The sequence below is a fragment of the Galeopterus variegatus genome, unplaced genomic scaffold (genome assembly GCF_000696425.1).
Source record: "Galeopterus variegatus unplaced genomic scaffold, G_variegatus-3.0.2 Scaffold921, whole genome shotgun sequence".
Lineage (NCBI taxonomy): Eukaryota > Metazoa > Chordata > Mammalia > Dermoptera > Cynocephalidae > Galeopterus > Galeopterus variegatus.
In genome coordinates this window covers 252,663-279,287 of record NW_007727032.1, presented here as the reverse complement: position 1 = coordinate 279,287, position 26,625 = coordinate 252,663, and the positions used below count along the sequence as shown (strand labels likewise).

The window sequence follows — 26,625 nt, the reverse complement described above, 5'->3', positions numbered from 1 at the left end:
ATGGATGGATGGATGGATGGATGGATGGATGGATGGATGGATGGATGGATGGATGGATGGATGGATGGATGGATGGATGGATGGATGGATGGATGGATGGATGGATGGATGGATGGATGGATGGATGGATGGATGGATGGATGGATGGATGGATGGATGGATGGATGGATGGATGGATGGATGGATGGATGGATGGATGGATGGATGGATGGATGGATGGATGGATGGATGGATGGATGGATGGATGGATGGATGGATGGATGGATGGATGGATGGATGGATGGATGGATGGATGGATGGATGGATGGATGGATGGATGGATGGATGGATGGATGGATGGATGGATGGATGGATGGATGGATGGATGGATGGATGGATGGATGGATGGATGGATGGATGGATGGATGGATGGATGGATGGATGGATGGATGGATGGATGGATGGATGGGTTGAAGGATGGGTGGGTCAATGGATGGACAGATGGACTGATACCTGGATGCATGGATCCATAGCATGCAGTCTACCCCTCCCCAATACAGGATCAGCTTTTAGTTATTTTTCTGGCAGGGGAGATGGATTTACCCAGTACCACCCTGTAACATCAGCCCTGCCTCCAGACCCATAAAGCCCTACATGATCTGGCCTCTGTCCCGAGCCACTCTCCTCCCCACTTACACTTCTTGTGTCTGTGTCAAACATGCCATGCTTGTTCCTGCCTCGAGTTGATCCCCCGGCCTACAGTGCTTTCCCTAGGTTGTCACATAGCTGGCTTTTTTTTTTTTTTTTTTTTTGTCTTTCTGACCTAAATCCAAATGGTGCACCTTCAGAGAAGCCTTCCCTGGCCACTCACGTATGCCACAGTAGCTACATGAAACATTCCTATTTTCTTGTTCTTTTTCTTAGCATTTGCCATCTAAAACCATCTTGTTGATTTATCTGATTACTATTTGGTTGCCTACAAGAGAGCTGGAACTATATCTCCCTTGTTCACGTCTGTATCCCCAGCACCTAGAAGAGTACATGTCATTTGTGGATACTGAATGTGATTGTTGAATGAAGGAGTAAATGTACATGGGGGGTGATACTGGAAGGAAGGGGAAACATGACCAAGCTTGGCAAGTGTTGCCCACACATCACTCCAGCATCTGATTTCTTCCTGCCCCATGTCAGCAAGTAGCTAAGGAGATGATTCATTTCAATGAGCTTGGCTGCTGGGTTAGGGATAAAGAGTCTGATTTTAGAATATAGAGGATCTTGAGGGGCTGGGAGTATGGTGAGGGGAGAGGGGTCTCACCTGCTTATGTTTTCCTTGCTAGTTCTTCTCCAGCCCCCTATGGCCCTGCCCTGGTTGACCTGTGCACCACTGAATGGGTCCCCATGTCAAACAGGCACCTGTGAGAGTTTCTTGTTAAGCCACCATTTTTAATTAAGGTTCCTACTGGGTTGGCTGGATTTGAGCTGCCAGGGGAGCCCACTCCATAAACTACAGGCATCCGGGGCAATTTGACTGCCCCAGTTGGACTGAGCGGCCAATTGAAGACATTAATGTCCCATTAAAGAGATGGATGCCTGGTGTCTTGGCTCTCCCTGTGTGTCAGCTTGCTGTTGGGTGACTGGGCTCCTCTGGCAGTAACAAATGATGTTGGCCACTGCATGGCTAGTGATTTGTGAGAGTTTTTACCATAAGTCTAGTACCCTCAGTGTGAGAACCACCAAGATCACTGGCAGAAATAGCTTGCTGTTGGGTGACTGGGCTCCTCTGGCAGTAACAAATGATGTTGGCCACTGCATGGCTAGTGATTTGTTAGAGTTTTTACCATAAGTCTAGTACCCTCAGTGTGAGAACCACCAAGATCACTGGCAGAAATAACAGAATGCGATGCAGAGAGTCCTAATCTTGTATTTTGAATTTTTTTTCTAGTCCTAATTATTTTTAATGGCAAAGGTGTAAAACTGAACAAAAATGAAGGGGGGACCTACAGAGCCACTTCGTGGGCTGTTGAGAATCTCCTTAGTGTTAGCACCATCTCAGGCGTCTCATAGTACCCGGCTCACAGCAGATGGCCTGTGTTGTCTGACAGCTCAGATAGATTCTCCAATCCATGGGAATCCCATGCTATTGACTTAGAGAAGAGATGCTCATTCTTTCTGCAGGCCATCACCAAGTGCCGATGATGTGCCAGATTCAGGAAGGACAGCACGAACCAGACAAACCAGGCCCCTGCTGTCATGGAATTGCAGTCTAGGGGACAGCCAGCCAATGAGTGAGCAAATAAATAAAAATAGTTCAGAGAATGACAACTGTCATAGAGAAACAATCACTCAGATGATTACTGAGGACTTGGGAGGTTGATGGGAACTATCTTGGTTAGGATGAGTCATTTGGGAAGGATTTTCTAAGGAGGTGAGTTTAGATCTGAAACCTGAAAAAGAGCCAGCCATGGGGAGATCTGGAACATCTGAGCTGAGAAAAGATCAGATGCAAATGGCCTGAGACTCCAGGAAGAAGCTGGGAGAACTCAAGGAGCAGCAAGGCCAGTGTGGCCAGAGTATAGTGAGTAAGAAGAAAGCTGGTAGAAGAGGGGTCTCAGAGGAGACAGAGGTCTTGCAGGCCCTGCAAAGATGTTCAGATTGTATTGTAAGTGCAGTGGGAAGCCTTTGGTGGGTTAGAAGCTAGGGAGCTGTATGTAGAGCTTGAACTTGAATGTGTATTCAAATTTGGGTAGTTGATCATTTTGCAGTGAATGGTTGTAGACTTCCACAGTGAGGCCCAGTGAGAAGAGGTTGGGGGTCACAGAGGATGTGACAGCAACAGGGTTCCATCTGAAGCCACCCCACCTCCTGTCATGCTTGGGGGCTGCCCCTGACTTTCTCCTCACACTCCTCAGTTTAGAAACAGACCCAGGTTTTTTGTCAGCTGCTCCATAACTCTCCACCTGAGTTATCTTGGTTTTAGAACTCTGATCTCAGAGAACTGCTCATCCCCGTTTCTTTGGAGGATCCAAGGACAGTGTTCTGGAAAGTCCCCACAGGCCCCTAACTGGTCAAACATCCCTAACTTAAGTATGATCCCAAAGTAATTTTGCGACTGTGTATTCATTTTGTTAGTATCTATTGGAAACCACTGTGCGGAGGGCCTGGGTGCATAGGGAACTCTGTGTGCCCAGCCCCCACTCACTCAATATGTGTTCAAGTTCAAGATAGACGGGTGATAGATAGGTAGATGGATGGATAGATGGACAACAGACAGACAGATATATAGATTATAGATAGATAATAGGTATATAGATAGATGGCAGACTGATAGGTAGACATGCAGACAGATGATTGATAGGCAGATGAGAAACGTAGAGATAGGTAGATGATAGACAGGAAGATGATAGATAAAGATAGATAGGTGATAGAAAAACATAGATGACAGGTGGATCGGTAGATAGATAGAAGATAGATTATGGATGATTGATAGCCGATAGATGAGGCATAGATATATGGATAGATGAAAAATGGAGATAGATGGATGATTGATAGATGAGAAATAATATATAGATAGATGATAGACATATGAGAAATATACAGATGATATATAGATGAGAAATAAATACATACATATAAATAGATAGATGATTGATAGATAGTGAAACGGTAGATGGATATATAGGTACAGGTTGAGCATCCCAAATCCCAAAATCTGAAATCCAAAATGCTCCAAAATCTGAAACTTTCTGAGCACCCACACGATGCTCCAATGAGCATTTTGGATTTCAGATTTTCAGATTTGACATGCTCAACTGGTGAGTATGTTGCAAATATTTCAGAATCCAAAAAAGTACAAAGTCTGAAACACTTCCGGTCCCAAGCATTTCAGATAAAGTATAGTCAGCCTGTAGATGATAGTTTGATAGACAGATAGATGCTAGATAGACAGAAAAGACACATATGTGATTGATTGATAGTAGATAGATAGATAGAAATATAAAGATGGAGATGTATTGCACGTATAATATATGCTCAGCACTATTTTAGGCACTAGTGATATGTTGGCGAGCAAGCCAGATATAGTCCCTGCTCCCATAGAGTTGATGTTCTGGAGCTAGGGAGACAGACACATAAATTAAAAGATGCAATACTGTGCCAAAAAAATTTAAAAGCTGTGATAGTCAGTGCTCAGAGACGCTCCTCTGTGGTGCCTGTACCCAGGGTAAGTAGAGGTGATGCGTGGGCCAAAGTCTGGATGATGAGTTCATGCTGGCCAGAAGGAGGGTGGGGAAAGGAAGACTGTGCCAAAGAGAGGTCCAGGCATGGACTCAAGATCGGAGGCAAGAGAGAGCCCTTCACAGGAGGTGCCGAGAGTAACACAGCGTGACCTGGAACAAGGAGAGGGAGGGGGATAGAGACGAAGCCGGAGCCAGGAGGAAAAGGTCTCTCAGGACAGGGTGAGAGACTGGGTTTAAAAACAATGAGGAGCTGACAGGGGTTGTCAGTAGGAAAATAGGGATCAGATTTAGAAAAATCTCCAAGACTCTGAATCCTGTTCACTCATTCGTTATTCCTTCAATGAATAGTATCCTTTTAATTCCTACTGTGTTCAGTCACTGTCTAGGCAACAGGAGGTCCCTGCTGATCACAGGGTCGTAGAAAATACCAAGACTTCACAAGTTTCTGGGGAAAGGCAGCCCCTGCAGAACATCAGAGCCATAGCTACCACTTTGCCCCTCATTAACTTCTCAGTCCCAAGCTTTAGTCTCTGGTCCAACGGAAATACAAAGCAAGGTGTGTGCCTGTGCATGCGCGTGTAAGGCAGCCGCCCCTGATAGGCAGTGTTCTGTGTGTTGGATGAATGACTGAATGAGTTAGTGAGTGAGTGAATGAGTGAATGGGAGGCAATATACACTTGTGTAGCTTAGTGGATAAGAACGCAGACTCTGGGATCAGACTTCCTGAGTTCCCATGCTGGCTGTGCCCCTCTGCCCATAGCAAGTTAGCTAACATCTCTGAGCCTCAGTTTCCTCATCTATAAAATGAGGATAATGACAAGGGTCTCCCCTCCATGGAGTTGGGAATATTAAATGAACTGATGTATCCAAGCACTTAACATCATGCCTGGCACACTGTAAGCCCTCGGTAAATATCAGCCGGGGAGCCCTGCATCCTGGGTTAAGAATGAACATAGTAACTCGTGGCAAGAATGAGAAAATAAATCAGCTCCCGTTTGCACTGCAATATGAAATCTGCTCAGAGTGTAGATATATATTCCCACACCTACATCATCACCTTCACACACATGCAGACATTAGAGATGCTGGGTATGGCGAGACCACAGAGGCAGGGCAAACCTTCTTTTGGCTCATTAGCTGCTACCAACATGCCCACGTGCTGTGTCTTCAAAAATTGCTATATGACATGAAAAGAAAAATCTCCAAGACTCTGAATCCTGTTCACTCATTCGTTATTCCTTCAATGAATAGTATCCTTTTAATTCCTACTGTGTTCAGTCACTGTCTAGGCAACAGGAGGTCCCTGCTGATCACAGGGTCGTAGAAAATACCAAGACTTCACAAGTTTCTGGGGAAAGGCAGCCCCTGCAGAACATCAGAGCCATAGCTACCACTTTGCCCCTCATTAACTTCTCAGTCCCAAGCTTTAGTCTCTGGTCCAACGGAAATACAAAGCAAGGTGTGTGCCTGTGCATGCGCGTGTAAGGCAGCCGCCCCTGATAGGCAGTGTTCTGTGTGTTGGATGAATGACTGAATGAGTTAGTGAGTGAGTGAATGAGTGAATGGGAGGCAATATACACTTGTGTAGCTTAGTGGATAAGAACGCAGACTCTGGGATCAGACTTCCTGAGTTCCCATGCTTGCTGTGCCCCTCTGCCCATAGCAAGTTAGCTAACATCTCTGAGCCTCAGTTTCCTCATCTATAAAATGAGGATAATGACAAGGGTCTCCCCTCCATGGAGTTGGGAATATTAAATGAACTGATGTATCCAAGCACTTAACATCATGCCTGGCACACTGTAAGCCCTCGGTAAATATCAGCCGGGGAGCCCTGCATCCTGGGTTAAGAATGAACATAGTAACTCGTGGCAAGAATGAGAAAATAAATCAGCTCCCGTTTGCACTGCAATATGAAATCTGCTCAGAGTGTAGATATATATTCCCACACCTACATCATCACCTTCACACACATGCAGACATTAGAGATGCTGGGTATGGCGAGACCACAGAGGCAGGGCAAACCTTCTTTTGGCTCATTAGCTGCTACCAACATGCCCACGTGCTGTGTCTTCAAAAATTGCTATATGACATGAAAATCAACTATATTGTACATTGACAAATTTAAAAAACTTTTTAAATTATTTTTGAAAATCACTATATGAATCCCCCTGGGGGAGATTTCAGAATTTTTTTTCAAACCAAAAGACTCCTCATCTAATTTGACTTGAAATAGCAACCAAACTCAGTGTCAGGGATCTACGTAGTCAATTCACTTATTGTTTAAGTCAGTCACTCATTCATTTGACAAACATTGCTTGAGCATCTACTGTGTGCTAAGCAAGTATTAGGCACCAAGAGCAGAGAAGTGAGCAGGCCCGGCCTCTGTTAACAGAGAGCTTCTATGACAGCAAGAGGAGATAAGGAATAAATACATCAACAGGTAGCTCCCAGATAGTGCTTATCGCCTCTGGTAGAAAGGAAATACAGCAGCAAGGAGGGACAGAGAGTGACCGAAGGGCCATTTTAGATTTAGGACAATCAGGTAAGGACTCTGTGAGGAGACCTCACAGATTCCAGGCAGGACAAATGGTACAGGGAACCCTCAGGTGGAAACGAGCCTGATAGGTTTGAGGGTGGGAACAAGGCTAGCATGGAAGAGGACAGGGAGATGGTCTTGCAGGGGTCGGGGGCAGGCAAGGCCTCGTGGGGCCTGGGGTGGGGGGGCTAGGAAGGACATCGAGGGCAGGAGGAAGCCACAGGGCTTGAGCAGTGAGGACATTTTACAAGGTCTTTCTGCCTCCTGGGTAGAGAATACATTGCAGAGGGCAAAAGTGGAAGCAGGGAAGCAAAGAACAGATCCCTGTGGGTCAAAACCACACACACACCCAGCTGGCAGGCAGGACAGAGGGCTCGCACATGCCTTCCATCCCTAGGGCCCAGATCCGAATGTTTTGGGGAAGCCAAATCTGTCTTCCTAGGAAAGCCACTTGAACTACTGCAAATGATAGGCAAGAGAGGCCCTCTCCTTTTTCTTAGCTTATGATAGGGCAGCTCTAAAACCTGATCTCCATTCTTGTTCAGAACAATTAAATGAAATGGAGGTGTGTCATTTGGAAAACCAAGGACCAAAGCAGAAACCAGGTGTACCTGTTGATTGGCAGGGTGTATGTTTCCTTGGAATGGCCTGCAAGTGGACATTCATTCATTCATTTAGTGCATATTATTCTTTTCAAAATGCACACTGTGTACCGGACACAGGAGGCCCAGTGGTTTAGTGAAAGGACCACAGGCTTTGTGATCCCCCAGACTGAGTCCAAATCCCAAGTCTTCTGCTTACTAGCTGTGCAACCTTGAACAGGTGATTTAATATGGGCCTCCGTTTCCTCATCTGTAAAATGGATAAATGAAACCTAACAAGCAGGATCCCAGGCCTTTCTGGGATGTAGCACCCTTGTTTCAGGAATCATTCTTTTGTTTCAGGTCGGCACTGACTGGGATGCCAAGGAGCGGCTGTTTCGCAACTTTGGGGGTCTCCTGGGGCCCATGGATGAGCCAGTGGGTATGCAGAAATGGGGGAAGGGGCCCAATGTGACCGTGACCGTCATTTGGGTAGATCCTGTCAACATCATTGCAGCCACCTACGACATCCTCATTGAGTCCACTGCTGAATTCACTCACTACAAGCCCCCTTTGAACTTGCCCCTGAGGCCTGGGGTCTGGACAGTGAAAATTCTTCACCACTGGGTGTCAGTTGCAGAGACCAAATTCCTTGTCACACCTCTGACCTTCTCCAACAGGCAGCCCATCAAACCAGGTGAGTACTCCCAGTATCTCTGTGGGGGAAAGAGTCCATCCCCAGGGTCCTCGTGGGTCCTTGGCCTTGGCAGACAATCCTGCTCAGATATCATGCATGTAGCTGCCTTGCAGAACAGCGCTTCTTGCTTGCTGTATTTTTTCCTGCTCATTTGTCCCAGAGAACCACCTGATCTACGTGCACACTGAGGTGATGTCATCTGTCTATATATTAGATGCCGATTGAGTAGATATGCTCCCATTGGACTTCCAGAAGGCTTGATCATAGTTAAGACGAGATGGGAAATAAACTCAGGCAGATATTGAGTTTCAGCAAATCTTGTTTACTGTTTAAAAGAAAATAACTAAAATAGGAATCTGTTCATCAAAAATATACACTAGGTGAAAAGATGAAGCACATACTAGTGGAAGATATTTGCTACCCATATTTTAAAAAGTACTCATGTTCAAAATATATAAAGAAATCTTATAAATCAGAGGTTGGCAAACTACAGGCCACAAGCCTAATCTGACCCACTGCCTGATTTTGTAAATAAAGTTTTATTAGAACACAGTCGTGCCCATTCACTTACATGCTTGTCTATTTCTGCTTTGAGGCTGCAAAGTTGAATAGTTGTGACAGAGACTACCATGGCCCACAGAACCAGAGATATTTACTATCTGGCCCTTTGCAAAAAAGATTTCCAAACCCTATGGTAACAGAGAGGGGGAAACAAAAAAAAAATAGGAGAGAGAGCATGAATGGCCCACACACGTATAAAAAAAGCTCAGCCTCATTAATAATAAGAGAAATGCAAATTAAGAGCTAAAAGAAGTTCCACTTCACACCAACCATACTGGGAAATGTGGAAGGCTAGATGATGTCATATGTTGGTAAGGCTGGAGAATAGCGGACATTCATCCAGCACTAGTGGGAAGGTAAATTGATAAGATTTTTTTTGGAAAATGGTTTAGCATCCTCCTAGCAAAGCTGAACATACACATATGCTACCACATGGAAATTCCATCCTTAGGTATAGGCCCTAGCCACATGTACAGAAATATTGACGTGAAAATTACTCATAATAACACAAAACCAGAAACAGTCCAAACGCCCACCATTCGAATGGATAAGCAATCTGTGGTCTAGTCATGCAGTGGAGTACTATGTAGCAGTAAAACATCCACAAATCACAGTCCCGTGTCATGGCTTGGATGAGTCTCTAAAGCATAACATTAAGGGGGAAATATCACAGAAAAAGGTCGTAATTAGGATGTGTTTATTTAAAGTTCAAAAACAGGCAAAGCCAACAATGTACTATTTCAGGATTTGTGTTTTGGTAGAAAGCTGTGAGGCAATTACTAACATGAAATCCAAGACAGTTGTTTCCACTGGGCATGGACAGCAGACTCCTAACACGCCTGCCTTTTATTTCCATTCAAAGGGTTTATTTTATGTTTCTGCTTCCCATTCCCACCTTCTTTTATCAATGTCTTTCTCCCTGATCAAATCCTACTTCCAGGAGTAACCACTGTTTGGTGTGTGTCCTTTTAGATGCTTTTAAAGCATAAACATCACACACATCACAAATCATAAAAACTTTGTTTTTTAAAAATGGATTCATACGTTTTGTGCTGAAATTTGCTTTGATCACTTTCTAAGTCAGTATATATAAAGCTACCAGCTGCATCATATTCCACACATAAGCTTCTGTTGTTACTGATGATGTTGTTGTTACAGACAATGCTGCAAGAAGGATTCTTACACATAAAATTGTATGTGACCATGCAGGTACATCCATAAGACAGACTCCAATGGACAGGATTTCCGAGTCTCTCAGTATTTGGGATTATTCATCTCCATCTAACAGGTCACACACCCAGATGCCAGAAACACTTTACTGCCCCTGTTAGCTAAAAAGAGTTTTGGGCTGGGTGCCATTTAGCTAATGACTCAAGAGGAGGGGGACACAGATGTGAGGAGGGGGTGCCTGGAGTCCTACAAAAGGGCATCTTGAAGTGAGCTCTGTCAGCTTCTGCTAAGTCTTTGTACTGAGCAAGCAGAAAGACAGAGACCTCGTGTTTTCTTGGGATAGGAGCATGTTCCTCCACCCTCTATGAATCAGGCAAAAGATCACCCCTCTTGGGCGAGCCAAGCCAGAGCCCACCCACTTAGGACCCCCAAGTGTCCCATATCCCTAGGGATTCCAAAGCCAGTCATGGAGGAATGGAAATAGTAGCTTCCTCGTTGTATCTGTGACACCTGTTGGACAGAACAAAGGAGTGGTCCTGAATCCACCCCAACCCCAGTAAAGTAGCCCGGGTACCGATTTTTCCAGTGTTTTCTTTTGGAGTTTCCAAAGAAGGCAGAGCTTTTCTTACCATGCCCAGGATGTCCCAGGGGTCATTGTACCCCACTGGGAGCAGCCTCCTGTCATCGGTAATTGTATTTGTTAACGATGTTCCAATGACACGGAACACGAATGTGGGAGCCAGGCAATTTGTAAAATGATTCATCGAGAGTAATTTGCTATTGATGCATCCCTGGTAATCTCAAGAAATCTGATGAGGTGGAATTGAGGAAAATTTAATTACAGAGGCAAGCACTGCGAGCTGATACAGTGTAGCATTTCCCACAACAACCTCATTTTTCATAAGAGTTTTTTGCATCCACCACAATATTTGGTTTCCCAGTGTTCCAGTGTTCATTAACTGCTCCTTTCGCCCTGCCTTTTGCCAGTTTGGGCATCTCCCTACTCCCCAGCTTTTTATCTCTGCAGGACGGAGGCACTGAGAGGCTCTCGTAGAGAAAGTAGGACTTGCACCGAAAACGGCAGGATCTGTTCTCCTGGGTCATGGTGCAGGCACTGCCCACCCTGGCTGCTGACGTGAGAGAGAGCTGGGCTAGGACCAGATTTATACACACGGTAGTTCCTAACCACCACAAAAGAGAGATGCTTGGCTAAATCACAGCAAGATAGAATATATACTCAATGCACACTCCTCTCCTCCTTCCTGCCTGTTCCCCTCCAAACCATAGAGCCCAGCCTCAGCTTCCTGGACCATTGGGTAGTAAAGGAATGATGTTCTTGTCTGTGTTAGCCAAGGCATATTTTTAATTCAGCTAGTTTTCTCATTACTTTTAGAAGGGCAGGCATATGGTCTTTCTTCCTCCTTCTTCCACACTCAGTACCACCCATATTAGAAGAAGATAACCTGCTAATTATCCAGGCTCTCCTGGTTGCCATTGGTGGTGACAGCCACTGTCAAACAAACAGGAAGCATTGTCTTCTGAACACTGCATGGTCACATAGGGAAATTTCTTCCAAACCTACCTATCTTGGCTGTAGCAAAACCCGATCTGGTAAAACACAACTCACCAATGACCAGTCTTTTTTTTTCCCCAAATATATTTAGCAATAAAACAAACAATACATGGGAACTTCTTCCAAATAGAAGCATCTAGCTTTTTTCCTTGACCCCAACTCCTGCACTTTCTGCTTCCCCACCTTTAAGCCCCTCTCGTGTATACATTACCATTTACAAAGCACATGAACTTCTGTTTAAGCCTATTCTCAGTCTTGTGGGTCTAATTGATGTCAGGGTGAGTGTCCCCACTTTACAGATGGAGAAAGCAAGTCTTTGAAAGACTGGCCCCCACATGAAAAAACAGAAACAGAAACATTGCTTCAGCTTCCAGCTGGTGGATGACTCTGCAGCAGAGTATCAATATGCCAAACGCTGGCTTTGGAGTCAGCTAGTGCTGGATTTAACCCCAGATCTGTCTCTAACCATAAATGCCTTTGTCTCCTCATCTGTAAAATGGGGATGATAAAATCAACCATAGAGATTTTTGTTTGTGCAAGGATTATGGACTAATAATGCCAATAATAATAATCCTAGCTAAACTTTTTCAAGCCTTTAATGTATAGTAGGTGCCCTTTTAAGTATTTTATATGTCAACATATTTAATCCTCATAAACAAAGCTATGAGGAAGATATTAGTGTTGTGTCCATTTTATTGATGAGGAAACTGAGGCCACAGGGTGTTGAAGTCAGAAGTCACACCCGTGGTATGCAGGACGTGGGTATTCAAACCCAGACAGCCCGACTGCAGTACCCAGGCTCTTGCATGAAGTATTTTGCAGAATAGCTGGCATGTAGTAGGTGCTCGACAAAGCAAAGCTGTTATGGCTAGTTTGACCCCACTCTGGTCCAGGCTTCATGCTTGCCAGGACGATTTTGCTGTGGTCAGTTCATGCACCATGCCTTGGACCAGGCTGCCAGGAAGCAGAAGTCCATGGCTTATTCAGAGTTCATAGTGGACACTTAGCAGCCGAGAGATGACTTTGAGGTCAACAGACCTAGGTTCAAACCTTGGCCCTGACACTCATTATCTGTGTGATCTGGGGAAAGACTCTAATTAGGCTTTGTACTTGCTGTTCCGTCAGCCCAGAATTCTCTTCCCCAGGATCTGTATGTGGCTTCTTCCTTCACCTTAATCAGCACTCATTTCAGATGTCACCTCCCCAGAGAGGTTAAACACCCTGTCACTGTCTAACCCAGGAGCTGGCAAACTTTTCCTGTAAAGGGCTAGATAGTAAATATTTTTGGCTTTTCAAGCAAAAAGTATGATCTGTCTCAGCTATTCGCCTCTGCTATGGTAGCACAAAAGCAGCCATAGACAATAAGCAAACAAATAGGCCATGTTTCAATAAAACTTTATTTACAAAAACAGGTGGTGGGCCAGATTTGGCCCCAGAGCCATAGTTTGTCACCCCCTGCTCTGACTCAATACCCTGTTTATCCCCTTCATGACATTTACCACTGCTTGAAATGACCTTATTTATCTACTTGTTTATTCCTTTGTTGTCGTAGGTCTCTTTCCACTGGATCTTAACATCCCTGACTATCTGGTTCACTCCATCTCCTAGAATAGGGGCTGGTATCTGATAGACATGTAGTAAATCTTTATGAAATAAATAAATGCTTTGCTAATTACGGATGTTCGGTAAATACCCATTGAATGAATGCTGTGCAAAAAGTAAGTGCTTAAAAGTATTGAATGAATGAATGAATGTCTGGGCTATTGAGGATGCTCCATAAATATGTGCTGAATGAATAAAGGAATGCACTGTGCCCTGCATTCCTGGGACTGATAAAAGAACTTTCTTGTGATTAATCGAGGTGACGCACAGTGCCTGGTGGGGCACCAGGCACATAGGAAGTATGTACCCATTTAGTGGCTCTTCGAATCATGTTCGTGTTCCCTTTGGCTTTCAGAGGAGGCACTGAAGATGCATAACGGGCCCCTCCGCAGCGCCTACATGGAGCAGAGCTTCCAGAGCCTGAACCCCGTCCTCAGCCTCCCCATCAGCCCCGCCCAAGTGGAGCAGGCTCGGAGGAACGCCGCCTCCACGGGCACAGCGCTGGAGGGCTGGCTGGACTCGCTGGTGGGTGGGATGTGGACCGCCATGGACATCTGTGCCACGGGCCCCACTGCCTGCCCGGTCATGCAGACCTGCAGCCAGACGGCCTGGAGCTCCTTCAGCCCCGACCCCAAGTCGGAGCTGGGGGCGGTCAAACCTGATGGTCGGCTCAGGTAGCACTGGGCACCAGGGGGCCACAGCGGATCTCAGTGGGAAAACAGCCAGAGAGGCCAACGGGGCTTGAACCCTGGCCTCCCACCCCAGGGGGTGCCTTTTGTGTAAGGGACTCTCCTGGCCGTAGAATGATGGAAAATGAAGGTTAAGAGGCCAAAGCAGGGTCAGAACACCTGCATTTGGTAGCTGGCTTCTGAGGGCGGGGATGGGTCAGTCCCAGTGCCACAGTGGTCTCGCCTCTTCTGGTTGATCCTCAAGATCTACAGGTTCCTTGTCTTCCCACTTTAATGACCAATCCCAGGACAAGCGATTTTCAAACTTTTGTTTTGAGCAGCAGAACTTTGTTTACTAAGTGCAGTGGTAGGTAGATATTCAAGGTGCAGATGAAATCCAAGCTGCTCTGGTGAGGTTCCCTCTAGAGGCTCAGCCTGCCAGTCAGTCCCTTTGCCAAGGGCATCTCCCAAGGTACCTGTTCAGACCCCAAGGGCTCTGCAAAAGCCAGTTTGATAAGCACTGCCCAGACCATGGTGTGGTCTCCAGCCCCATCCTTCTGTTCATCCTTCTGGGAAACTGTGCCAGTCCCAAAATGACAGCCATTGAAAGTCACAGTCATGGGCCCTCTCCCAGGGAGGGAACAGGCTTGGGAGGGCTCTGAGCCTCCCACCCACCCTTCTCAGGTTGAGCTGTTGCCCTCCGTAACTAACAAATCGAGAAAGCCTTTTGCCATGACATGGCTGAGATCTACCCAGAAGTGTGACTGCCAACTGTCCAGTGGCCTGCTTACCCTCCCTCAAGCCTACCACACAATGTAGCAGAAATGGGATGATGCTACATGGGCTGGGAGAGCAAGACCATGACCTCTTTGGTCCTTGAAAATGGGAGCTTTGGGGACCGTGGCCAGGAAACTCACAAAATTGCTTGGAGCCAAACTCCAGACCTGGCTAGCACAGAGGTCCTTTGGGTCTGAGGTCAGGCACTCACAACTTTGTGAATTGCACACTTGGTGCTGCTGGGAGTGACCAAACCGCATGGACCAGACTTCACATCCAGGAAAAAGCATTTCAGATTTGGTTTTTAATTTCATGCCCTTCCTTATCTGAGGTGCCAACAGGCCCATCAGGACATGCAACGTAAAAGTGGGAAGGTTGTTTAAAAAAATAAAAGATAGTATTATTAACATTGCTTGAGTTACCAGAAGGCTGAAGGGTTTCCTTGCCATGTGTCTCCTGTAGGGCCTTCCCTGCTAATCTGGAGAACCTTTCCCCAGAGGCTCCCTTCCCCCTGGAATCCCACCTCCCCAAATGACAGGACTCCCTTGGAAAAGTCAGCCCCTGGTTGCCAACTACCCTTCCCATGGATACAGAGAGAATACAGTCCTTGTATTTCTCTCCATCCCAGGGTTTAAGGTTCTGCAGTACCTCCAGGATGGCCTGTCAGTCGTGTGGCCCCCTGTCCCCCGCCCAGCAAGGCAGGATGTCCTATTGGCAATGGAGGACATAGAGAAAGAACACTTTAGATATTTATTATTTATATGTTTTAGTCAATGACTAATTAGTAGGTGCTGTTTTCGCAGCTTGTCAATTATGTTATCTTACTAACTGAAGCTGCCTTTATTCACAAAAGGCTCCCTGTCCCCCACCCCTTGCCACCCCCTCCCCTCCTCTCCCACCTGCCCCCTAGTCTGTCTATCATTCTGTCTCTTTCTCGCTCTCTCGGTTCCTCTCTCTCTGTGTCTGCCCTACATTCTCCTTGTCCTCAGAGTAAAGCAGGAGTGTGGACACCACAAGGAGAAAGCTTTGACCAGCATCATCCTCTGGCTTGCAGTGGGGTGTCTTGGGGACCACTGGAGTCTCATGTCCCCTTCTGCAGGGTGTTAGCTTCATCTGTCCCTTCAATACCAAGAGTGTTGGAATTTCTGAGCCACCCCTGTCCCCCTGCCAGGCACAGGGATGTGACAGGCTGAAGACCTGGGGGAGGGGACGCACTGACCAGAAAGCATGGGCCATCCCTCCTTCTCTATCGATGGCTTCCCATGTCCCATCTAACCCTGGTCCTCGATGTGATGATGGCAGAGGGAAACAGAAAAGGGCTTTTTCAGAAGGAGACCCATCTTAGGAAGATGGTGGGCAGTCTAGCCAGGAGACCCAGGAGACAGGCACTGTCAACAGTGTTTCTGGGGCCCCTAGTGGTCTTTCAGAAGGTCCACATGATCAGACTCTGTGGGAGCCACAAGCTGGGTGCCGTGTCCTCTTTCTGCCCCCGCCCCTGCCTCTGGTCAGGGTTTCTCTGGGCTGCTCAAGTCACCTGGGAGCCTCCCCGTTCACCTTTCTTGCCAGGCAACCAGGGCTCTGTGATTTCCGCAGCGTTATCTGCAGTGGTTTCAGGGACTCGGCCCTGGCGGTTTCCTGTGTACAATGGGAGCCTGCAGACTCGGAGACGGGGCCCCTCCTGCACCCACTGACATTTCTGACTTTTCTCCCTCCTGGAACAAGAAGAGAAATGGCACAGCTAGCTTACTCTGGGGACAGTCCCCTGCCCCCGTGGCTTCACTCCCCACTCCCCACAATAATCGGGGAGCTGAGAAGTCACACGGGGTGTTCATTTGTCTCTGTTCTTGGATCAGAGAAGAACTTTGCAGCCGTTACATTTGGTAAAGAAGGAAAATTTCGAACAAAGCCCAGCATGATTTGAGAAAAGGGGCTGTTTTCCCAGGGAAAATAGTGTAACTCCTTTTTTTTTTTTTTTTTTTTTTTTTCCCTGAGAATGATTTATTTGTCAGAGACCATTGGTCAGGCAGCCTTGAGCTACGGCTGCCTGAGGATTTCAAAAGCATAGATTGTGGTCCCTGGAAACCCTATTGCCATCTGCAAAGGCACAGCAACTGTGAGCTGAGCCACTGGCTAGGTCCCTGGAAACTTGAGAAGGCTTACACATAGGACTCGGGTTGGATTGTGGGGAGGAGGAAGCATTCAATATCCCTGTTTACGATTTCCCACCCACCCAGTGGTGTTCAGGCAGAAATTGGGCTCAGTAGACAGCCAACCTTCCCAAATCCTGCTTCCCAGGCCGTGCGTAAAGCATATGTCTCCAACAGAAAGGGAGCGATTCCTGAGGCCTCTGGGTTTTAAAAAGTGCACTGGTTCTTCCCTTTGAAGAAAAGCCTTTCTGGAGGGATCAGGAGTCATCCTGGCTTTATTTTTCATTGTTAGGTTAACTTTTAAACTGCAAGTGGAGTTTAGAGGGAATGAGTAAGACCACACAACTTCTCATCCCAAAGGGGTGGATTACAAGCCACTCTGGGCAGAGGCCTGGGTGTGTGGGGACCTTTTTCCAACTTCTCTAGTTTGCAGATGCAGGGAAAACACTGGCTGGAACCTTGACCTGTCTGCCAAGAAGGTGCAGAGTAGAGGGGTGCAGTAGCCGCAGGGTGTGGGGCATGAGCCAACACCCACTTTCACAACCAAGTTCACTGAGGATTTGGGACACCAGCTCCCCAGCAGCATCCCGGGGTGGGTTGGAAGCAGCTGTCAGCACACTCAAGGTGGGCCCTCCAAATCAAAGCCACACTCTGTGGTAGGGGTCACAAATGCTTAGAGAGTGCAGGACACTAACACAGATGAGTGAAACTGTTGGTGTAAGACAAAAGGGAGTGGTGGGGACTGTGGTCTTACCAGCATGCCTGTGACCCCTCTAGAAAGAGTGGCCTCTGCTCAGTTGTAGCCTGTCCTTGCACATAAGAATACAAGCACAGTGTAGTGGAATCTTCCAATTTGGTAAAAGAGGACAGAAATTCAGGTTTTTACAGAAAATCTTATTTTTCAACTTCTTTTTTTTCTTTTTAACAGAGTGTAGGCAAAGAAAAATCTCACAGTTCTGTGTGTACGCTGCCAGCAACCTCTCCTTTCTGGAGAGGTGGTTTAAAATGAGGTTAGGCATTGCCCTAGTGCAGGAGGGGGAAAGTCAGCATTAGGTATGGGCAAAAATAATAGCTCTTGTTGAACTCTGAAGGGAATGGGGAATGATGACCATATGCTGAAGGAACGAAGGCACAGAATTTGGAGATCTGGACTGCTGTCCCTTAGACATACTGAGGTCCACCTCTGGCTGGGTCACACTTCCCAGGATTCCATCCATCCAGGCAGAAGTGGCAAGGACAGGCTCCAGGAAGAGGGGAGTGGTGTGGGGACAGCCGGGCTCCCACCAAATCCCAAGTTTGGGCAGTCAACTTGCCATGTCTCTGGAAGCCTCTTTAGAGCCCACACGGAGCTGTGCTTGCTCATGGGATGTCCTCTTTGTTTCTGCCTCAGTTACCTTACTTTGCCCATGGGTCTATCACAGGCGCTACCTCATTGTGTCTGCTGAGAAGTTTACCTGGGGGGATAAAGGTGTCCAAATCTGCTTGAGCTGAATGTACGATCTATGCAAATTCTCTCTCTCTCTCTCTCTCTCTCTCTCTCTCTCTCTCTCTTTCTCTCTCTCAACTTAGAAGTATTATTTTTTTTACCTTGCAAACAAGATATTGTATAGGACCCTCGTAAAACTGAGGAGGGCTTTCATGCACCACCTGTGTCTACCCCTCACGTTGTCTTTGGTTCTGTTCTTGCCAAGCCCCGTGCAGGGAGAAAGCGACCTCTCTTCCCCTCCATTTGGCTGGGAATACTGCAGCTGCTTCTGCCTGCAGACACCACCAGAAAGCAGGCTCTGTCCCTTGCCAGCCCCTTTCCTAATGCCATCGACTCCATTTCTCATTTTCTTTCGACTTGCTTCTCCCATCCCCACCCCCACCCCCCCTTTTTTTTTAAAAAAAAAGCCTTAGGTTTCTCTTTTTTGAAATGTGGCCTTAAAATTATTTTTGGAAAGCTGACCTTCCTCCCCCTCTGATTTCCACCAACATCACAGAAGTAAGAGCATCCTGATGCTCCTAAGCGAGGGGCTGCTGATCTGTAGTTTGCAGATGCAATAGAAATTGCTTACAAATGTCGTCTCTTAAGAAAATGATCCCATATTTTTCCTATGGGCGAAAGGAAGGCTTGGGCGCTCATCCCAACCTTAGCCAGCTCATGAAACACTCTCTCCGAGCATAATGGGCTGGCTTAATTAACAGCAGAGTGCCCGCATCGGCTTTCCAAACCTCCCCTCCTCCCAAGACGGGGTGACTTTACGTACTTCATTCGAGGATAAATCAGGAGGGTTTCTCAATTTATCTCTTCGTCCTTCCTGCCTGGAAAGTGATAGCATTAAATATTCCCAGCGGTTGGGTAGTGTTCTTAAAGGGATCACCCTCTTTCTACCTTCAGACCCTACCCCTTACCCTCCCATCGCTCCAGTGCTGATGGAGGCCAAAGACAACCCCAGGGTTTTCATAGGAAATTCACTGGAATTGAGCGCAATTGTCTTTGTAGTCCTTGTGTCTATTTCCTTATTTTAAATATAATGTTGTCAATAGCATTTGTTTAGGTTTTTGTTTTAGAGGTCTCACAATAAGTTATTACTGTCTCTTCATTGTTGTCAAAGACATGGTGATATAGTTTTTAAAAATAACTATTTTGTTATAGATCATAATATGCATAAAACTGTACAGAAATATTTTGTAATGTATTGATTTTAAAAAAGAGAATCTGTAAATAAAGTTTTAAAAAAAAGAGAGAGAACTCAAATGGCACACACTGAAAGATGTAGATATTTTGCTATTTATTTAAAGGAGTATTTTCAGATATATTGAACTAGCTGAAATTGACCAATAATCAAAGTTCCAATCATACAAACACTTGCTCCTCAAGGTAGAATGTGATTCTCGGAAACAATTACATTACCTGCCCAGTTTTGCACCTTGTCCGTCTTTTCATTTAGCAGAAAAACAACAATGATAACAACAAAATTGTGCCTTAGCTGTATTTTTTTGTCTAGGGACATTTGTTTCTGTCTGACAAAGCAAAAGTTTTTGCAGAAAACAGTTGATGTATTAAATACTGTATCATACCAAAAACACTGCAGGTGTATATAGATGCTTTCTGTCATACTGTGTTTTCAGATGCAGAATTTTAAAATAAAAAAAAAATACTGTCTTTATGGAGCAGTGACTGTATAGCTTCTTTTCAACAATATGCTACATCTTCATGCAGTCTTATATTCTCTCCCGTCACCTGCACCATAACAGATAGGATGACCATTATAATTTATCATTCAAACTGGGATGCTTTTGGGAGTTAAAGAGGCACCAACTGGTTGGGATGCTGAGACCAGGGGCATAAACTGAGCCTCTCCTAGGAACATGTCATGTGTGGACACATTCCCTCATGAAGGCTGTTGTCATTTCCCAACCGGATTTTGCAACACCCTCCTATAAGTGATTCATTCCCCTGGTTGAGGCAGGAAGTATGTGATTTTAAACCCTTATTGGGTAGAAGATAACAGGAGGGACTGCCGTCTAAATTTGCAAATAGTTTTCTTTACCCAATTGGCTCGTTGTTGAGCAAACCTCTTTCCCTTTCCTCTTCACCACACAGCTAGACTACGTTTCCCAGACTGCCTTGCTCTTAGGTGTGGCATGGGACTGGCTTCAGGCAGTGGAATGCAGGTGGAATGGACATACTACTGCACCTTTAGCCCTGGCCCACAAAACTTCCCATTAGAGCCTCTTCTCAATCTTTCCCCATTTGCCAGCTCACAAGCTTTCAATCTTCTCGACTTTGTGCATTCATTCAGTTGGCCTCTTCTACTGCTCTTTTCGAAACTTCACATAGCCACCAACTTAAAGGAGGCAGAGTCACAATATGGGAGGAGGCTGGGCCCCTGAAGAGCCACATGAAAGGCCACCTAACCAGTCACTCCTATTGACTATGACTTGGAAAGAAATATTTATTTTGTTATGCCACTAAGAGCAGCTAGCCTTATCTTAATGGATGCAGCCAGAAATAGAAATTCAGATGTTCCTCTGGGAAAATCCAAATTTCAGCCCCTTCATTCCATAGGTAAAGAGACAGCCAGGTGGGTAAAGTGATTTGCCTGAAGCCATCCATGGTCATGGACAAGTCTAGAACCAAGGTTTTCTATCCCTCAAAGAGAACTTGACATATCATTGGGAGGACCGGTTTCTCCATCCTCAGGTAGGCTCACCATCATGTTGAAATGTGGCTTCTGAGGGCCATGACCAAGGCTAAGTGTTGGGGATGCCTCTAATTCATCTTTCAAAGCCCTTAAAAGTGAAGAGTGGCACTGAGATCCAAATAGGATTTTAGCAACCAGAATAAAATAAGCTAGAGATCTCCTCATTAAACAGGCAGACATGAAAATATACGGGGAGCTGTGTCTGCTTCAGCCTACTCGAGCTTGGCTCAGGAGAGAAGGTGAGTGACCCCATATTTGGAAAGATGGATGGACCCAAGATTCATTTGCCAAAACCTTTTTTCCAGCCTGACCTTATAGCCAACCACCCCTCCCGCCTTCTCCACCCATAGAGAAGTCCTTTAAAAATGGGTTTTGTTGCAACGGAAGAGTAAATTTCTAAAATCTCCATACGAGTAAGGTTCATAGCTGTCTTGTTCACTGTGGTGGCTTCAGTATTTAGCACAGCAAGTCCAGAGTATGGGCACTCAATAAATATTTAATGCATGAACAAGTGAATGAGACCACATTTTTTAATTAACAACATGTGCATGGGGTCATTTGTCAAAGATGCTATCTTTACATTCATTATCTGATTGATAATATATGTCACAGTATGGGTTACTGTAAAGTAAACCATGATTTTTACCTTCAATAATGAGGTTTCTTGGCCTATTTCATTGAAGGGTTGGATGGAATTTCTTATTTATTTGACCTGTCACATGTCATCTTTGGTTCAGAGAATAGTAGTGGTTGAAGTTCATTGGATTAATAGTTTTAAGTTTTTTTCTTTCTTTACTTCCTTTAAGGGGAACCCTTTTTCAAACAAAATTGTATATTAAACCCCAATATATGAGTATAAAGGAGACTTTTAAAAATTGGGGATTAGGAGGGGCTACTCTAGTTGAAGTGGGAGTAGAAAGTTCTATCTCAGCAGTGCCCATTGTGTGCCCCCATCAGCCAACCTCTTTGGTGGCTGCAGGGCATATGCAGACAACCATTCTTTGAAATCCAAACTACTGGCAGAAGCAGTGAGGCTTTTTGAAGGGCTGGCTTGCTGCCAGGATGCTAAAAGTTGAGTTCTAGGCCAGGTCTCTGAGAGTGAAACCACACCAAGAATAATTCACTCCTCGCCTGGTCTTGGATAGTTAGAAGGGTAGTAACTTAGAGCTGGGGCCAACAGGAGGTATGACTGGCCTGAGGTCAGGTTTTGAAGGCTTCTCATCTTGGACATTCATAGTTAATTCATCTGTTCCTCTGCTCTGCCTGGAAACCTCATGCAGCCTCAACCCTGATGAGAGGTACTGGCCTGAGAACCAAGAGACGTCAGTCCTCCTGAGCCCTGGTTCTGCCAATGATTTGCTTTGTGATCATAGTGAGTCTGTTCCTCAAAGGCCAAATAATTGGGAGAGCGGGGCCCGTTGATCACTGAGGTCCCTTCAAGTTCAGACGTGCAGGTGCATTGCTGTTGCATTGGAGTTAAGTGTGTCTCCCAAAAGTTCATGTATTGGAAACTTGACCCCCATTTGTAACAGAGTTTGGGTGGGAAATCCAGTTATGCTATTTGAAAGGTGGGGGGTTAAGAGGTGATTAGATTGCAGAGACTTCGCCCTTGTGAGTGGATTGATGCATTCATGGGGTAATGGTTGTGGTTCTGACAGCTATGTAAGGAGAGTGAGTGAAGCTGGCTCTCTCTCACTCATGCCATTCTCCCGCCATGTGATACATTGTGTTACTGTAGAGCCACCACCCAGAAGAAGGCCCACACCAGATGTGTCCCCTGGACTTTGGACTTCCCAGCCTCCGAAACTGTAAGAAATAAATTTTCGGGGCCGGCCCGGTGGCGCACTGCTACAGTGCGCCGCTTGGGAGTGTGGTGGTGCTCCTGCCGAGGGTTCGGATCCCACATACAGACCAGCCGCTCACTGGCTGAGCGAGGTGCGGGCACAACACCGAGGGTTGCGATCCCGTTGCCGGTCCCAGTCCGGTATGGGCGCGACACTGAGGGTTGCGATCTGTTGCCGGTCACGAAAAAAGACAAAAAGGAAAAAAAAAAAAAAAGAAAGAAATTTTCATTCTTTACAAATTACCGAGTTTCAGTTATTTCTGTTATAAGCAACAGAAACCTACTAATACATGCACTGTCCAATTCCCACTTGCACCCACTCCAGAACATGTAAGGTACCAGTTTCTTAGAAGAAAATATTCTCAAGATACAATTTGTTGTGTTTATATCACGTTGGTCAAGTTTCTTTCACTTACAAGTAACAGGAACCCAACTCGCAGAATTGGAATCAGAAGGGGAATTTATGAGATCATGACACTGTGGAAGATAACAGAATTAAAATGCAAAGTACAAGAACTAGAGTGGCCTTAGGGGATTTAGGAACTGGAACTGGAGCCTCAGTACACATAGTCCCCTTTTTCTCCATTTTTTCTGGCCCCCGTTTGATTCTGTCCTCTCCTACAGAAAGCTGACTCCACATGGTAAGGAAAGGAGGCCTCAGAAGGACCTGCTTCTTGTCCTTCAAAACCATAACACAAAAACATCAATGTCCTTTGTCCTCATTGACAAAAAAGATGGCTCTAACTCTGAACCTATCATTGGGGTCAGGCAAACAAGGTGTTATGATTGGATGAGCCTGGATCATGTGCCCACCCCTGTGGCCAGAGGATTGGGTAGAAAACAGCGATTGACAGCCCCATCTCTATCACACGATTGGAGAAGAGAAGTATATCCCCAAAGAGAGAGGATGGTGCTGGACAGAGCAAAGTAGCAGATGACCCTCCACTGCCACAGCCGACTCCAGGCCCATGTGGCTTCTAAGCTTACCTGTCCAATTCATTTCTGCTCCTCAAGTGCCAAAATTGTCTCTGCCCAGCTCCTGTATACCTCTCTGAGGAGAAGGGCTCTGGGCCTATCTCTTAAGCAAATCATCTTAAATAAATGTCGCGTGGATGGTGCAGATGATTTCACCCTCCCTTAATTAGTTGTGGAGTGTTCATGCTGATAGGACATCATAATGGATTTCTCCTTTTATCCTTATAGCCTGGGCACAGGAGGCATTAAAAAGGCCCATGTAAGTGCCCTTTGCTAATTATGGTGGATTATTCCAACCTGAGGCAGGAGGCAAGGCCTGATTACCTGCCATGAAGAGGAACATCTCTCTCCACATTTCTGTAGCATCATCATCCCGGGATCCCAGTCTCCACTGAGACCTCCATGCTCTGTCCCCTCACCAGAACAGTCATGCTAGCAGACTCATCACGGTGAGGTGGCCATGGCTTGCTGCATTGGTTGTTAAGCTCCTAAAAGTGGAGCTAATGAGGAAAGCAATGGTTAATCCACTGGTAGAAAGTGTATGAGCTTTTAGGCATCGGAGCAGATTGGGTGGGACTCAGAAGTATAAGGAATGCTTTCCAAATCACACTATCAAGGCTGATCCACTTACTACCAGTTTTCTGGTGCCTCTAAACAAAATAAGGAACTCACCTCTAATTTTGGAATCAGACAGTCCTGTGTCCAAACACTGGTTTCATCATGGATTAGCTGAGTCAGGTGTGAGTCAGGTTCCCTAACCCATCTGGGCCTCAAATTCCCTTCTGTACATTGGGGAAAATGATTACTTACTCACAGAGCTGTTGGGAGAATTTTTTAAAAGGCAGCACATGTAAAATACATATCTTAGTATCTGTATGCTGAAGCAGCTCAATAATTGTCAGTTCCCCTTGCCTTCACACATCAAAGGTGAAAGTTCCTGGGAGCAGGGACAATGTCTATACTCTCAGCACACATTAAAGGGCTTGACACATAAGACGGTGTGCCAGTGTTTGATGAATGAATGAATGGATGGATGGATGAATGGATGGATGGATGGATGAATCAATGAGTGAACTGCGGCTACATCCATAATTTCTTCAGGGGCATTTCATTTAGTCTGGTCTCCACATTCATTCTCTGAGACTTGATGTCTTCCTTAAGCCTCTGTTTATGACAAGATGGTATCACCTTGACATCCGAGATCCAAGTGAGATTTTCTCAAACACTCCAAACTGAGGAAGACATGGTACTGCCCCTAATCTCTTTGGCGGTTCTTGGGGAGAGTCAAGTTCACCTCCAAACCCTGGATTCCACTTTCACTGAAATGGTTCATTTTACATATCACCCCTCTATTCTGCAGGTTCTTTTTATATCCTTTCTGCACCACATGCCCCCCGATCCCATCATTCCTAAAAATACTATTGCAGAGCTATGTGGCCAGCAGATTTTATCAAAGCTTTCAGGTAAGGGATTGCGTGAGAGCATTTCAAATGATTTAAAATTTAATATTAGATACCCTCATTCTCAGAAGCCCCAGAAATCTCTAGGTCATACCTGCCTGTGCAGTCTCCAGCTTCCAAACATGTTTCCATTTCCAGCTCTTCATTCCCAGTCATGTTTCTTCCTCTGTCTGCCCTCTTCCATCCCCAAATGCCCTGTTATCTCTTTTTATCCCACTACCTCTTTGCAGACCTGTCCCTCGGGGATTTCCAGCTCTTCATTCCCAGTCATGTTTCTTCCTCTGTCTGCCCTCTTCCGTCCCCAAATGCCCTGTTATCTCTTTTTATCCCACTACCTCTTTGCAGACCTGTCCCTCGGGGCTTCACATATCACACCTAAAGAAAACTAGAAAGCTAAGTTCTCTCCTAAATTCTATATTTAGATAGTGCTCCTCTAAGAGAAGCTCTGGTGACAGCTATGATAACAATTACCACAAAATACTCCCCTTGTCCCTATTATTTGGATTTAACACAATCCCTGGCTGCCAAGTGGTATCTGAGCACTTTGGCTTCATTCCTTAGATAATGCTTTTTTTAAAAATAAAACCTTTGGGGTCTCCCTCACCACCATGGGAATTATTTCAGCCTCCCAGCCTCAGTCTCGTTTGGTCATGAGCATCTGCTAATTTAGTTGGGTATGGGTAGCAGGGGGCAGGTTAGTCACAAGTGTCCAAGGATGAACTTTGATGAACTCTAGGGACAAGAATTGCTCAGAACCAAGAACATTAACATTCTAGGGTTGGGTCCAATGAAGTACAGTCCTTCCTGCCAACTTTTACTTTCCAACCTTGGCTATTCATGGTCTGCATCAGCAGATAGTGACATTGACCTTGTTATCAAGGAGCCTAGAATTTATTTTTCCAATATGGGTATTGGCCCAAACTTCAAAAAACAGGAGCAGAGAAACATCCAGGGACATCAGGGGCATGGAACCCTAGCTGCACCCTACCTCAAAGTTTGACCTTTATCCAGAAATCTAATTGCTATATCCCTCAATTTCTCTTCGTTTGTAATGGGCATAATACTAGCCATCTGCAGGCAATATTGGTGATGCATATTGAAAGAGCACGAGCCAACGAACATGGGTTTGAGTCCAACTCTCCTATTTATTGGTTGTGTGGCTTTGAGTCGGTCACTCAATTTTCTGTGATACAGTTTTTCCATTTCTTAAAAAAAGTGGGAGGGGGTGGGCAGGGATCTTACCTGCTTTACTTATTATTGAAGGGTTCATGTAAGATTAAATCAGCGGCTCTCAACAATGGCCACACAATAGATTTACCTGGAGAGGTTTTAAAAATCCTGATGCCCAAGCCACACTCCAGACCAATTAGAATCTCCAGAGGCGGGACCCAGACATTAGTAATTTTTAAAGCTCCCCAGTGATTCCAATGTGCAGAGAACCACTAGACTGAATGGATGTGGAAACTTTCCTCGAATGTTGAGTTCATTATTATCACCCTGTGAGGAAAATGGAGACTGACTGGTCAGGCTCCCTCATCTCATATCCAGCTGAGCATGACTCAGCTTGTCTTTTGTAAATATGTTAATTGCGCATGCACGCCCGGGTGTTCCTTGGCTATCTGACTGGCACT

The 26,625-nt window shown here is 45.7% G+C and overlaps 1 protein-coding gene across 1 annotated transcript in view; it reads left to right on the top strand.

Annotated features, from left to right (window-relative positions):
• XYLT1 (xylosyltransferase I) overlaps window positions 1-13,612 on the top strand; it is a 215,457-nt gene extending 201,845 nt beyond the window's left edge. The window contains exons 10-11 of the mRNA XM_008573422.1: window positions 7,695-8,028; window positions 13,290-13,612. Coding sequence (XP_008571644.1) covers window positions 7,695-8,028; window positions 13,290-13,612 — 657 coding nt within the window. The remainder of the gene's footprint in view (window positions 1-7,694; window positions 8,029-13,289) is intronic.
• Window positions 13,613-26,625: the final 13,013 nt, after the last annotated feature.